This window comes from Perca flavescens, chromosome 21 (genome assembly GCF_004354835.1).
Source record: "Perca flavescens isolate YP-PL-M2 chromosome 21, PFLA_1.0, whole genome shotgun sequence".
Taxonomy (NCBI): domain Eukaryota; kingdom Metazoa; phylum Chordata; class Actinopteri; order Perciformes; family Percidae; genus Perca; species Perca flavescens.
Genome location: NC_041351.1, coordinates 15508591 through 15521095, shown reverse-complemented (window position 1 = coordinate 15521095; position 12505 = coordinate 15508591). Strand labels below are relative to the sequence as shown.

Genomic DNA, 12505 nt, shown 5'->3' with positions numbered 1-12505 from the left:
AAGCTAATGTGTAGAGAACACAAAGTCCCCTAGGAGGTAATTACTTTGTTTTGTCAGCCTGACATAATAGCAAATGCTTATCAAGTTTCAAATTAAATGTGTTCTTGTCATTGTCTAATTAATAAATAAATTCTGTCTCATTATAGTCGTTGTCGTTACTTCATGCAATGCAGAGCAAAACTAATAGTCAAACAGCACAATTAATGATGCAATAAATTAAACAAAGCTTAGAAGTTGAGTTGAAAACTTTATTTTTTTGGTCATTGTTTTTTTGTCTTGTCTTTTTTTATTAATTATATTTTCCTACAGGAGAGTAGAAGCAAAGGGATGGTTTTAACTAATGGATCGAGTTAAAAAAAAAAGGAAAATGATTTGCTAAAAATCCCCTCTTAAAATCCGTCCTTTCATGCTGTATTCACAAGAATCCCCTGACAGTCTGTTTCCCATTTGTGTCACGGTACTTACAAAACCCCACGAGGCTAAAAAAATACACTGCTGGAAGATAAAGTGTCTGCTGCTGTGTTTCATCAGTGTTTTTTTCCTCTCCGACTGCCCATCAAGGTGCCTTATGTCTCTGAAATGGGAAGAAGTTGGACAGAAGAGCAGGATGGCAGCCGGGGTTTGGTGCTGCTGCGGTCGTCTGCCACCTTCATCATTAGCATTAAAAATGTCCTCCTCGTCTGGGGCTGACAACGAGATTTGTACGCATGAGGACCGTTGCAGCAATAGAATAATATGCTGTGAGACTTAATGTCCTCTTCTCTCCTCTGTACAGTCCTGTCAGTTTGTTTATGAGTCGCATTCAGTCTGGGCCTCACATCCAGCAGGCAGTGTGGACGGTGGGGCTCATTCCTAAGAACAGTTTGGGAAGTGGGGAGGAGGGCAGATGAGGTTTAGTTTCCAGGCTGATGGAAGGGAGCAGGGTGCGTTTGTACCTGCATTGCTGTGGGAGGCAAACAGAAAACAACTATAAATGCTACACTTTACCACAAATGGAGAATCAAAGGATAGATTTTACTCGGCATTATGTGTACTTGTACCTTGTGGATGTCCTATGTAAAAGTGTTGGTGTGCTCCTTGCTGTGGTCCATGCTGGGGGTGCTGGGGCACTGAGCCGGGGCCCTGCTGAGGAGGCGGCTGCAACATCACTAACTGGGGCTGACCGTGGCTCCCCGAGTGGTGGGGACCCGACATGGCTCCCTGTACATGGGCCTGCGGGGTCAGGAGATTGACAAACCAAGTTTAGGTGCAAAATCATCATCATCATTTTTTGTCATTTGCAGTGATGCACAAAAAGGAACAGTAACCATGCAGCAGGAAAAGTAGCAGCACCGTGACTCCATACCTGTGCTATCTGTCCCAGGGGATATGTTTGTGGGATGCCCTGGTGGCTGTGGATGCTGTAGCCCTGAATGGGGTAAGATCCCTGTGGAGACGTGTGGCCTGGCGGCATGTTGGGTGGGGTGGGTGCTGACAGGGAACCTGAGTGGTACAAGGACTGGGGCTGTGGGCCTGACTGGGCGTTCTGAAAAGAGAGATTACAACGTTGAAAGGTTAAAAGAGCCAATAAATGAATCACAATAACAGTGTGCAAGAGGCTGGATTCTTTTAAAAATGTGGCCCATAAAAGGACCTGAAGGAAACTTGCAGAAAATCCAAGTAGTTGTGTTTCTCACCTGTCCAGGGCTAGGCGCACCATGCTGGGGAGGGGGCTGGTTGCCAGTTGGAGTACTGGAGGGCTGCGGCTGATGAACTGCACCCGAGTGGTGGGAGAAGGACTGTGGCGCTACACAGGAAAAATAACTAATTAGTTTAAAGAAAGCTTTACATCATTATTTTACTGTCAATATATTGTGAGACTATTTGATGAAATTATGAGATGTACTGATAGTGATTAGCTTATTATCAGCAACAGATAAACTTTGAAAGTTTTTGGAGCATTATCAACGTTGGACTGCATACCCCTTGTATAGAGATATTGCGTGTTTTACGTCAATCACTTTGCAGGTCTGGATCCACTCACCGTAGATGCCCTGCTGTGGTCCCTGAGGTCCGTCTCCCTGTGCAGAGAACTGGGGGCCTCCTGGGGGTCCCAAGGCTTGTGGGTGTGGACCCCCACCTTGACCTATCATCCTGGCTCCACCTTGCAGCATGGAGTACATAGGCTGAAGAGGGGGAGAAAAGAGAGGAACAAATAAGCAGATTTGTAATACGTTTTAAATGCTGGATACAAGATAAACCTGGAACGTTAAGTGGTTGTTATTAACCTCTGTTGAATAACAAGCTCTCAGAACCACTCATGTTTATTTTAGTGCTACTGCAAACAGTCTAACCATTTAAAGCCTGATTTAAAAAAGGGGTTAGAGGATAGACATCCTACCTGTCCAGGGTAGGGTGTCATGGCCTGGATGACCTGCTGCTGGCCGTACTGCTGTGGGTTGTACTGAAGGTAGGACTGAGGGTAGGGGGTTGCTACCAGCGGGGCCCCAGCTGCTGACGCTGCAGCCTGCAGCATGGGCGGTGCTGAGGTACCATGGTCAGAGCGCTGACCCACTACGGAGCCTGGTGGAGGCAAAGAATTATCAAGACGACAGAAACACACACAAAGACACAAGAGGCGGTTTTTAAATTGTTATTTTGTTAAAGGGGTGGTTCAGAATTTTGGACATAGGACTTCATTTCCACGTTAGCCAGTGTGTTATTTATCAGTGGAGACCGTTTTCAGCACTTCTCATCCAGTCCTTCCAGTTGCAGAGTTCGCTGGTGCTAGGCTAGCGCAAGTCAACAGTATCTGCTAGCCTGCCATTAAAAGCAGTCTTACACACTCCACAGTACACCTGAGGCAAATAAGTTATAACGCCAGACTATCGATGTAAATGTCTGTTGATAAAATAATGTAAGAAATAAAACTACCCTTGCATCTCAATGATCACATTACATTTTGAGGGACTAGTTTCTCAGCAGCGGCAGAATTTTACTTAGCTCCGGTTAGTAGTACTGCGCACTCCAGTCGGGAAACCTAGTAGTAGCCTAGTACAGTGGTATTGAAGCATTGTATTGGAAACTAAGGACTAGGCAACATGGTGATTCAGTGTGCATTTAGAAATTGTAAAAAGAAATCAAACAGATGGGCACCACAAAGTTTCCACAAATTTCCATTGCGAGATCCACAAAGGAACCAACTGTGGCTTCTTGCTGCTGGCTTGGACATCAAGACACCGACCGAGACTCTACTCAAGTGGCAAATGTGTAGTGATCATTTTAGACCAGAAGACTTTGAAAAACCCCGCAATCTAAAAAGGACCACAAGTCACTGACAATGAATGCGGTTCAATCTGCATACCTGCAAACTCCCCCCCGAACCACCCCTTTAAGCAGATGTCAGTGCACTGTTGTGTTGCAGGTTATAGCTATATGGCTTTGACAAGAGCTAAGAGGACATTCATTTGAGAAGCAATTTGCCAAAATTAAAACTACAAATTAAAACCACAGACATACAGAACTGGAGAGAAATGCAGTGATTTTACCTTTGGTCCTAGGGTATTTTCCCTGGCTGACTGTAGACATGGTGTACTGGTACATTGGCGGGGGCTGAAAGACAGAAATGATTAAGAGGTCAACTCAAGAAAGACTGTTGCTGCATTTTGAGGAATACATTTAAAGCTGAAACAATTAGTCAATTAAAAGAAAATAAATTAACAATAATTTTCATCAATACGATGATGAAACGATGTTAGTCAGATCCCTAAATAAATTTAATTAAAAACTGGACGCTTTCTCATCAGAAAAGTGAATTATACTCCTATGTGGCTTGTCAGACCAGCTGTTGTGCTACACTTGTTTTTCGTTTCCATATCTTAAAATGACACTGGTAGTAAATATGTAAATAAGTTTATTTGCTCATGTACCTGCACAGGATGGATCTGTGATACATAGGAGAGGTAGGGGGGTTGTACAGCGGTCCCTGTCCGCCTGGGTGCTGAAGGACCACAGGGCTTGGAGGAGTTGGCCGAGGTGGGGTGGGCGCAGTGTTAGGCTTCGTCTGTACGACAACACAACCAGAGGAAAATAAAACCTGCATCTCACTAAGTTAATCAGTGGTTTCAACATATTTTATTATTCACTATAGGAGCATTTTCTACATGTATTACAATAAGTGAAATAACAAACCGTGCCAATGGGTCTTTGGCTATTATATATATGCTGCAATAAGTATTTGCACCAACCAACATTTTAAATTTTCATCATTTTTTGATGTCATGAGAATAGCTTTACACCTCTACATTCCCTGATTACTAGTGCCATTTAAATACTATTCTAGCATTTTTCACATGTCAAGGATGTAGCAGGAATAAATTGGCTTACCATAGGCATTTGAGGTTTGATAGGGTTGAACTCTTTAGCGTTGGGGTTTAAGGTTGATTTCTTTACTTGGCTAGAAGATAAAAAAAAAAAGTGTTTACAAATGACAATCACAATGCCATAAGTAAGCTAACTTGAATGGTTTACGGTGAGAAATCTACTTTTGAAACTCACTCTGCCACGCCCTCTGTCCGCTCCGTTGACTCAGACCTGGCATCGTCACTTCCCGGGGTCCTGGCTGGCTGCGGGGTGGCTGGTGAATGCCTGTCTGAAACGGGTGCTGTTGTGGTGCTTGTTGTGGCACCAGGTGTAGTTGTGGTGTCCTTGGTGGTGTCCTTAGCAGGGGCTGGTGAAGGCTGAGGTTGGGGGTGGGAAGGAGTGGGAGCTGGAGCCTGAGCTTTGGGCTCCGATGCAGGGTGAGTGTCTGATGGCGAGGGTTTGGCTGCACCAGCGACCTCACTGCCGGCAGGTGGGGTTGCTGCTGCTGGGGAGTTGGAAGAGCTAGAGCTGCCTCCACTCGGCTGGAGCTGCAAGAAGAGTGGAAGATGAGGATTGAGTCATTAGGAGATGGCAAACCGATACATGTAGTGTAATGGCACATTCATTCAAGTCATAATTAGACCTTTTGATCTGGAGAATATAAATTATTTTACTGTAATGTAATGTAGTGTTTTACACTAAGAAGTGTTGCATACAGAGTGAGTAATCCTTCAATATCATGTGAAACGTGGTAATGGTCACAACCAAGTGAATAAAACATGAGTTATTTTTTTAAGAAATTGTCTAACATCAGTGATGTGCCAGGTCAAAGCCTCTTGATTGGTCACAGATTGTCTAATTTCACGCTTCATGGAAAAGGGAACTGAACTCTTACTCTGAATTCATCTCTAAATTTCCGCAGCTCTGACTCAATCTGCAACCTTTGCTGAACCGAGGGAACTGGTGGAGGAGAGGAAAAAAAAACGTTAATGAAAATCACAACATTTGGAAACTGCAAACTCAGGGCATGTTGTCAAAAACATACAAGGCATGTAACTATGCATAAGTGTATATCCTCTGATTTATGTGTCCAGCTAAATTAAAAGACTTTCCAGTGTTTGGCTGGTACCAATTTGAAGTCATATACACACACCTTTACTACTCTTGCTGTCCTCTGTGCAGCTGGGGCTCTCTGCTGAGCGTTCTTTTGCAGCTGCGCCAAGGATCTCATTCACTGTAAAGACGAGACACATGGTAAACTAATTAGTTGCAGTGCTTCATTAGATTCCACCTTCAATACCGGTCGCTTACTGCTACGAGGTGACGATCTCATTGAGGCAGATACAACTCATGTAATTATAGAAAAATGGTTTTGACTTTGATTTCAAACTCTAAACAATCAAACAAAAACAAAAGTCAGACAGCACCATCGACAGGGAAGAGAGGGGCGGGGCCAGACGTCTTCTGGGCAGGCAGGGAGACAGACGATGTGTCCAAATAAGGCGTGTCCTGGGAAGAACCTGATTTAGGAGAGCGAGTAGCTGCAAGGACAGGACAGGGGAAATTAAAGTTTTAGGCAAGCTCAATCAATAATATACAAGAGGATTTTTTTAACAGCGATTGACCAAATGTACCTGTAGACTGAGCGTGTGAGTTTAAAGTACGGACAGTTCTGCTCGACTGTGAAGGTCTTTGGTTCTTGGGAGATGTTCCGATAGAGACTGAAAGCCACAAAAAAAAAAAAAATCTCCTTACAGTTTTTCAAAATTCATACCGCCTTAACATGCAAAGATGCTGTTCAAACACGTTCTGACACAAGTTCAAACACTTACCTCCATTAACAGGCCTGCCAGCTTCAGACAGTGAGTGTGGGAGTGAGTGGGAATGAGGGACTGTGTGTCCGTGTGGAGCAGGGGGGCTGACTGGGGAAGGGGCAGCAGAAGCAGAGGCTGGCATGGGTGCTGGTCCCCCTGGAGATGCAGGCGTGTACGGGCTCGCAGGGCCAGAGTTCGGCCCTGGGCTTGGGCTTCCCTGGGGGTGGTGGGAAGCGTAGGCCCCACCTCTGCCCGACAGAGGGCTGTTTCTTTCTGAGGGCGAGACGCCAGACTGGGGACCAGTGACAGAGGGAAGTGGGGGTCTGGGGGAGGCGGAGGATGGAGGGATGGAGCGATAAACTCCACTTAGACGGTTGTGGGGTGGAGGTCGCTGCCGGTTCATCTCTCTCTGACGTTGAGGTAATGGAATGTACTTGATCTCCCTGAAAGAGAAAGATAGTAGGGCAACATATAGGCGATACAAGAAATATTACACTATCAAAACTGACCGGTGCATAGAAACATGATGAAATTTGAGGTTCAAAGTTTATTCAACAGTTTAACTTGGGGGGGTGGAGGGGGGATTTGTTATCTATAATCTACAATACAACAAAACGCTATTTTTCTACATGCCCAACGAACGAGCGGCCCCTCTCACCTGGTGCTGGTTCCAGGGCTGTCTCGGCCCCTTTCGCGCTCTCTGTCACGGGGGCTCTCACGGCCCCTCTCACGATCGTTGCCATCCCGCACCACAGCACTGTATTTGTCCTCCTCACTTTTGCCCTCATCATTTTCCAGGCCCACACGATGGCAATACTGGGGGCTGGACTCAATCTCGCTGGCCAAGCGAGCAGCGCGTGCCTCCCTCTGCCGATACATCTCAGAGTTGCCCTTCTCCAGAGGCACACTGGTCAGCGGGAGAAACGTGGGACAAAGAAATAAAATGAGGGTACAGAAACCTTTAAACTGTTGATGAAGCTAAAACTTAGTTTGTGTCAAATGTGTAAATCATAGTGTCTTAATTATTGAGAATGTGGTAATAATGATGATCTTATGTCCCCAACAAGATTTTTTTCATCTAGTGAGCTGTTAAAGACTAAGCGTCTTACAAAAGGACACTTCCTTGTGAAGGTTGACTTTCATCTATACATCAAGCTTGACTATTATCAAATTACATGCAAGTAAGTCATGGTATAGTTCATGTTAAAATGTTAATGTTAATCTTGATGAATAAGTAAGATATGAAAGATATATATATTCAAAGTCTAACTGCTTAAATTAGGGCGTTTTCACACATGAAAGTCCAAACCAAGGTCCAGACCAAGGTTCACGTTTTTGTTACATTGTATACATTTGATCCGTTAAGTTTTGGTTTCACACTGCAGTTATGCAAGTGCACTAAAGATCTATACGTGACAAACCTACGTCCTGCCCTCATCACATACATGAGCTGCGTCTCCAGATACTTATAACTGATTGGTTTGTTGACGGGCTTCCCCGTCCTCTCGTATCCTCTCTCTGTGTCGGAGTTTTTCCTACTGACTGCTGCTCTCCCCTACTGCCGCGGCTCTTTTTGTTTTGTTGTTGAGAAGCAAAACACGGGAACTTTCTTTCTGGAGCATTTATTCAGAGACAAACTGAAACCTACATTAGTACATTTACTACCACTTAACAAATAAACTGCTGATGTATTCTCTGCTCTGATAGCCGACAGCTGTCTGCTCAGAGCGCATTCACCGTCAATCTCTCTCACTAAGCACCGAGCTATTCCTTAAAAGGAGCTTCCCCGGTCTTGTAACACAAGGAGAGCCTGCCAGAGCTTCTTGTATTTGGTCCGAAAGTCCAAACCATCCAAAAAATGCTTTCACGCTATAAACGAACCGGACCATGGTTCAGTTTGGTCTGGACCGAGACCACCTCTTTTTAATCGGACCACAATTTGGTCTTTTGATCCGGATCGTGGTCCGGGGGAGGTTTCACACCTGTAATTTTGGTTCGGATCAAACTAAAAAGTCCGAAAGTCCGGACCAAACGAGGTATGTGTGAAAACACCCTTACACTCTTACATGGTACGATTGCCTGTTTGATTAACTTAATTACCACAAAATAAAGATGCACATATATAAATACATAAAATAATATGGTATAAATTCTTTACAACAAAATTTCAGGACGTTACCTGTGTTTTTTCTGCAGTGTTTGGCTTATCTTAGAAATAATAATACATCAATAATACCTGACGGCAATGAATCCATATGAAAACTTACGTATACATGGAAAGGCTGGAATCATATGTTGATGTGACTCCATATTTTACTTCGTTGAAACGAAACATCTCATTGGCATCCCACCCATTGGACTAAAAATAATGTATATAAAAACAAAAGAAAAAACAAGGAGATTAATAGGGTAGTAAGTTAATCAGTACTTTAAAATAATGCTAATTTAGTACATTAGTTTGATTTCTTGTGGCATCTCAGATAAACAGTCATCTTGTTTCAAAGGATTGAGGTGTGAATAATCAACTAAAAAGGAGGCTGGATGTATGTAGTATGACTGAGGGTGCTTATTATTATACTATTTCTGAGTCCAAAGGGTATTTATATCATTAGATGTTAATTGGTGTTTCTGTGCATTAAAGAGACAGAGCGACTCACTGCATCATTTTCCAGATCGTAACTCTCTCCATTGCTGTCTCCTCCCTCCCATCTCTGCAAAACCTTCTCTTTGTGTTCTCCATTGACACGAGTGGAGCTGATGGCTGTGTCTGTGAAGGTGTCTAAAATTCAAGACAAAAAAAAAAAAAAAAAAAAAAAAAAAACATTCTCAAAGTGTTTAATTTGGCAAGACATGTCTACAGCCTGCAATCGGGTCTCAAAATGTTAAACCATGTACCATTATGTTATCATTTGCTAACTTTTAAACATATTGCAGAAAATCAATTATCTTCTCTCCCACTATACCCCATGATATCAAACTATATGTCTTTGCTTTAAATACATTTCAGGTCTGTGACGAACTTGTATTTGTTACTTTTTCCCCCAGTGCCCTGGCCAACAGCATTTGTGTGTGTGTGTGTGTGTGTGTGTGTGTGTGTGTGTGTGTGTGTGTGTGTGTGTGTGTGTGTGTGTGTGTGTGTACCTCTGGTGGCATAGTTGAGGTCAACATCTCTGCAGATCATAGTCACCAGGTCTGAGGGGCTGAAGATCATAGTGTCAGTGATCTCCTCCCTCCGTGGCAGAGGTGATGTTGAGTTCTCCTCTGCCACGCCCTCCTCCTCACTGCGTTTGTGTACAGCGTCCACAGCCAACTCACACTACGGACCAAACATTAAGAGGGCAAAAGGAAATTTGAGTACTGTGCGAACTTGCAGAGCAGGACTTAAACAACTAACGTAAAGGCCATATTTTTCCTGGACACAAGTTTACCATTACTTTGACAGGATTACTTGCAGTGCTTCATTAAATTGGCAGAGGGAAGTGAATGACTGTGTGCTCAACCTGAGCTTCTTACCCGAGAACTGAGAGTCTTGAATATGCCTTCAAATACACTGCCATTCTTCACTATTATGTCACAGGTGGAACCCTGAGAGAGAGAGATTGTTTAAAAACTTATTTTACCAGAAAAGTTAGTTACAAAAATTGTTATTTAGATAAGTGAAAGTGATACTTCCAAAACTGGAACAGCATTTGTGAATTAACTATACATATTTTGTACACAGTATTCTGTGCCTATTTTCAGGGGTAACTTTGACACAGGATGTGCAGTCTCTCTCTTCACAAACAAAATATATGCCAGGTTTCGCAGTCAGATGGAAAAAGGATTTTAACCAGCGATATTCTGCCACCTGCTTTAACCCTTCACTGCCTGGGACAGACACAGCAGATCACGAAATAGGTAGCTTCACAGTAGGTACGTTACATCTTACCTCTAACTATTACGGTACATGTCAAAGGGAGTGAAACAAGCCACTCCTTTTCTAGAATAATCATCCTGGTCTGAGAAGAACATTGATAACAAGCCAAATGCCTTACCACAACAGCTGTAAGAAAATGAAGCATTCTGGCATTGTTGTACACACCCTCGAACGCCTGCATATGGGAAAAAGTAGAAATTATCCATCAAATCAAGTTTCACAAGAAGTTTCTAAGACATGACATAAAAACATCACATAGTGATATATTTAAGGGAACAGGGTTTGATGCATTAACCACTACATACAATTTTCAAGTTCATTCCAAGGGCAGGGCAACACCAACACTATACTTTCATACAGGAAAACCACTTATGACGTACTCTCCTATGACGATGGTCCATTAATATGGACCATCGTCACAGGTTTATTCCTGGTCGTTAAGTCAAACATCCTTATATTTTAAATTACGATCACTTATCTATATTTTCAAATCTTCAATTATGTATGTTATTACACCTTAAAAATGTCTTCAATTTTGCCTCTTAGTTTTTAAACCTTGTACAAAATATGTTGTGTGTTTGATGGCCAACTTTACTGAATCCGGGATAGAATACTCACAGGAGATGACTGTAACAATGGCTTTGCAGAAGTTCGATTCCTGGGAAAAACAGCACAGTTGTAAAACATGTTTGTCTGTTTAGAAACTGAAGGAATATAACTTCAATACCTATCAAGGCAGTTTCACATATCCACATATACAATATATAGTTAGATAAGGAGAAGTTGACAAGCTTAACTTGCAGGTCTAACAAGTTCTCAAATCAACATTCCTACTGCACTGAAAATCTCTACAGTGCCTACCCATTATGAATGTATAACTTACAGATACTGTCGAGCTTTCTTGTGTAGTGCCCATGCCACCTTTGTGGCTTAGAGTAAAAATGCTGGCATCAGAACATTTTTCAAGAAGGTAATGTGTAGTATCATTTTCATTGGTTAACATCTCCAAAACATATCAGTTTACTTATCCTTATCCTTATACTTATTTAAAATAGATCACACTTAATAAAATAAAGGAATAGGGAAAGGCATAAAATGCACACATGGGATGGTATCAGACTGTTACAAAACAAAGACTGAGACGAAGCTAGCAAGAGTTCAGTAAAGACAGCTCAAGGATTTAGACCACATGACATAATACTGGCCATAAAATTTGATGTTAATTATAATGATTATATAACATAATTTACTTGGCTAAAAAACGTGTTGTTGTAAAATTTAACATTTTTCAAATCATCAACGTCCCTTCGCTTGCACTGACAGGCCAGATAAACTTTACATAGCGTGTATGCCTATTTGCTGCTCACTGCTTTCACCAAACTTGGACCCACCTCACTTTTTTTGTCTTAGATTCAATGAGGGCGTTCTGATTGGCCCAGAGACCCTGTCAATCTAACGTGAACTAATCTCATTGGAGAGAATCTCTATTTCCGAGACACACCCACTGAACACACAGCGCCTTAACCGGTAGGCCTCCAAGTCACAGGACAATCCCCGGACTGTCCTGACAGGAATCGCCCAACCCGCTTACCTCCCGGCCGGTGTCCTGTTGCCACTGTTGATGCCGCTGACTGGGGAGGACATACCGGCGGGGCCCGAGGTTCCGTTAGACGCTTTCCTCCCTCCTGAGCCGGGTTGCTGCTGTTGTTTCAGCATTGCGAAGCACAAGGCTTAGACACAACCAAGTGTAATCTAATTTATAAACACTGAGAACTCTCGATGTGAAGTTGCTTTGAAGCAAACTATCTTTAGCAATATCACCTGTCCTGAGGAGCGCAGAGCCGGCGTAGCCTCAGTAAGACCGGCTATTGTAGCTAATGTTACTCTTGCTAACTGAATACCAGTCGCTTGTGGCCTAAAATGTAAAGGCACAACACCTCGCTATTTAAATTAAATGTGACATATAAGTTAACTAATTTCACCGGACTATCTACTCTGTAACCGCAGTGGTTATGTCAAAGCAATAGACTTATGAAATGACACGAGTTTCCGTATAATTATGTAGCAATAGCTGGCTAACTTAGCATTAGCTAGCTTTGATCCTCCAGCTCACTTCGGGCGATTTCCCTCCGAGGTTTACTTTCTTCTCTCTGTCGCGTCGCCTTAACTCCGGCACCGCCGACCCTTCCGTTAGAAATAGAGGTCTTGGCGTCACTGTCAGTTGCCTTAAGAAGTTGATTTCTTCAGGTTTCTTACTGAAAACCTGCTGCGGTTGGTCAACACCACCTCTCGGTAGGTTCACTTGACTCAATCCGCGCGCCGCGGCTGACTGGAAACCGGCTGAAAGGGGGAGGGGGCGTTGACATGCGCGTGCGCCTTTGACCTACTAGGTAGCGTGCGTACGTTCAATAATGTGTGCATTGGATCGATATTT

The 12505-nt window shown here is 43.2% G+C and overlaps 1 protein-coding gene across 1 annotated transcript; it reads right to left on the bottom strand.

The window, feature by feature from the left end:
- Positions 1-268: 268 nt before the first annotated feature.
- LOC114547745 (ataxin-2-like protein) lies at positions 269-12463 on the bottom strand. Its single transcript, XM_028567099.1, is given in 24 exon segments — positions 269-943; positions 1041-1212; positions 1346-1525; positions 1677-1786; positions 2024-2165; positions 2381-2562; positions 3528-3591; positions 3909-3946; positions 3949-4042; positions 4366-4435; positions 4537-4889; positions 5237-5301; positions 5495-5575; positions 5769-5882; positions 5976-6062; positions 6174-6598; positions 6814-7062; positions 8423-8514; positions 8813-8934; positions 9297-9471; positions 9669-9740; positions 10190-10246; positions 10690-10729; positions 11663-12463. Coding segments are annotated over 24 exon segments (3159 nt in total). The 5' UTR covers positions 11788-12463; the 3' UTR covers positions 269-893.
- Between the last annotated feature and the right edge of the window lie 42 nt (positions 12464-12505).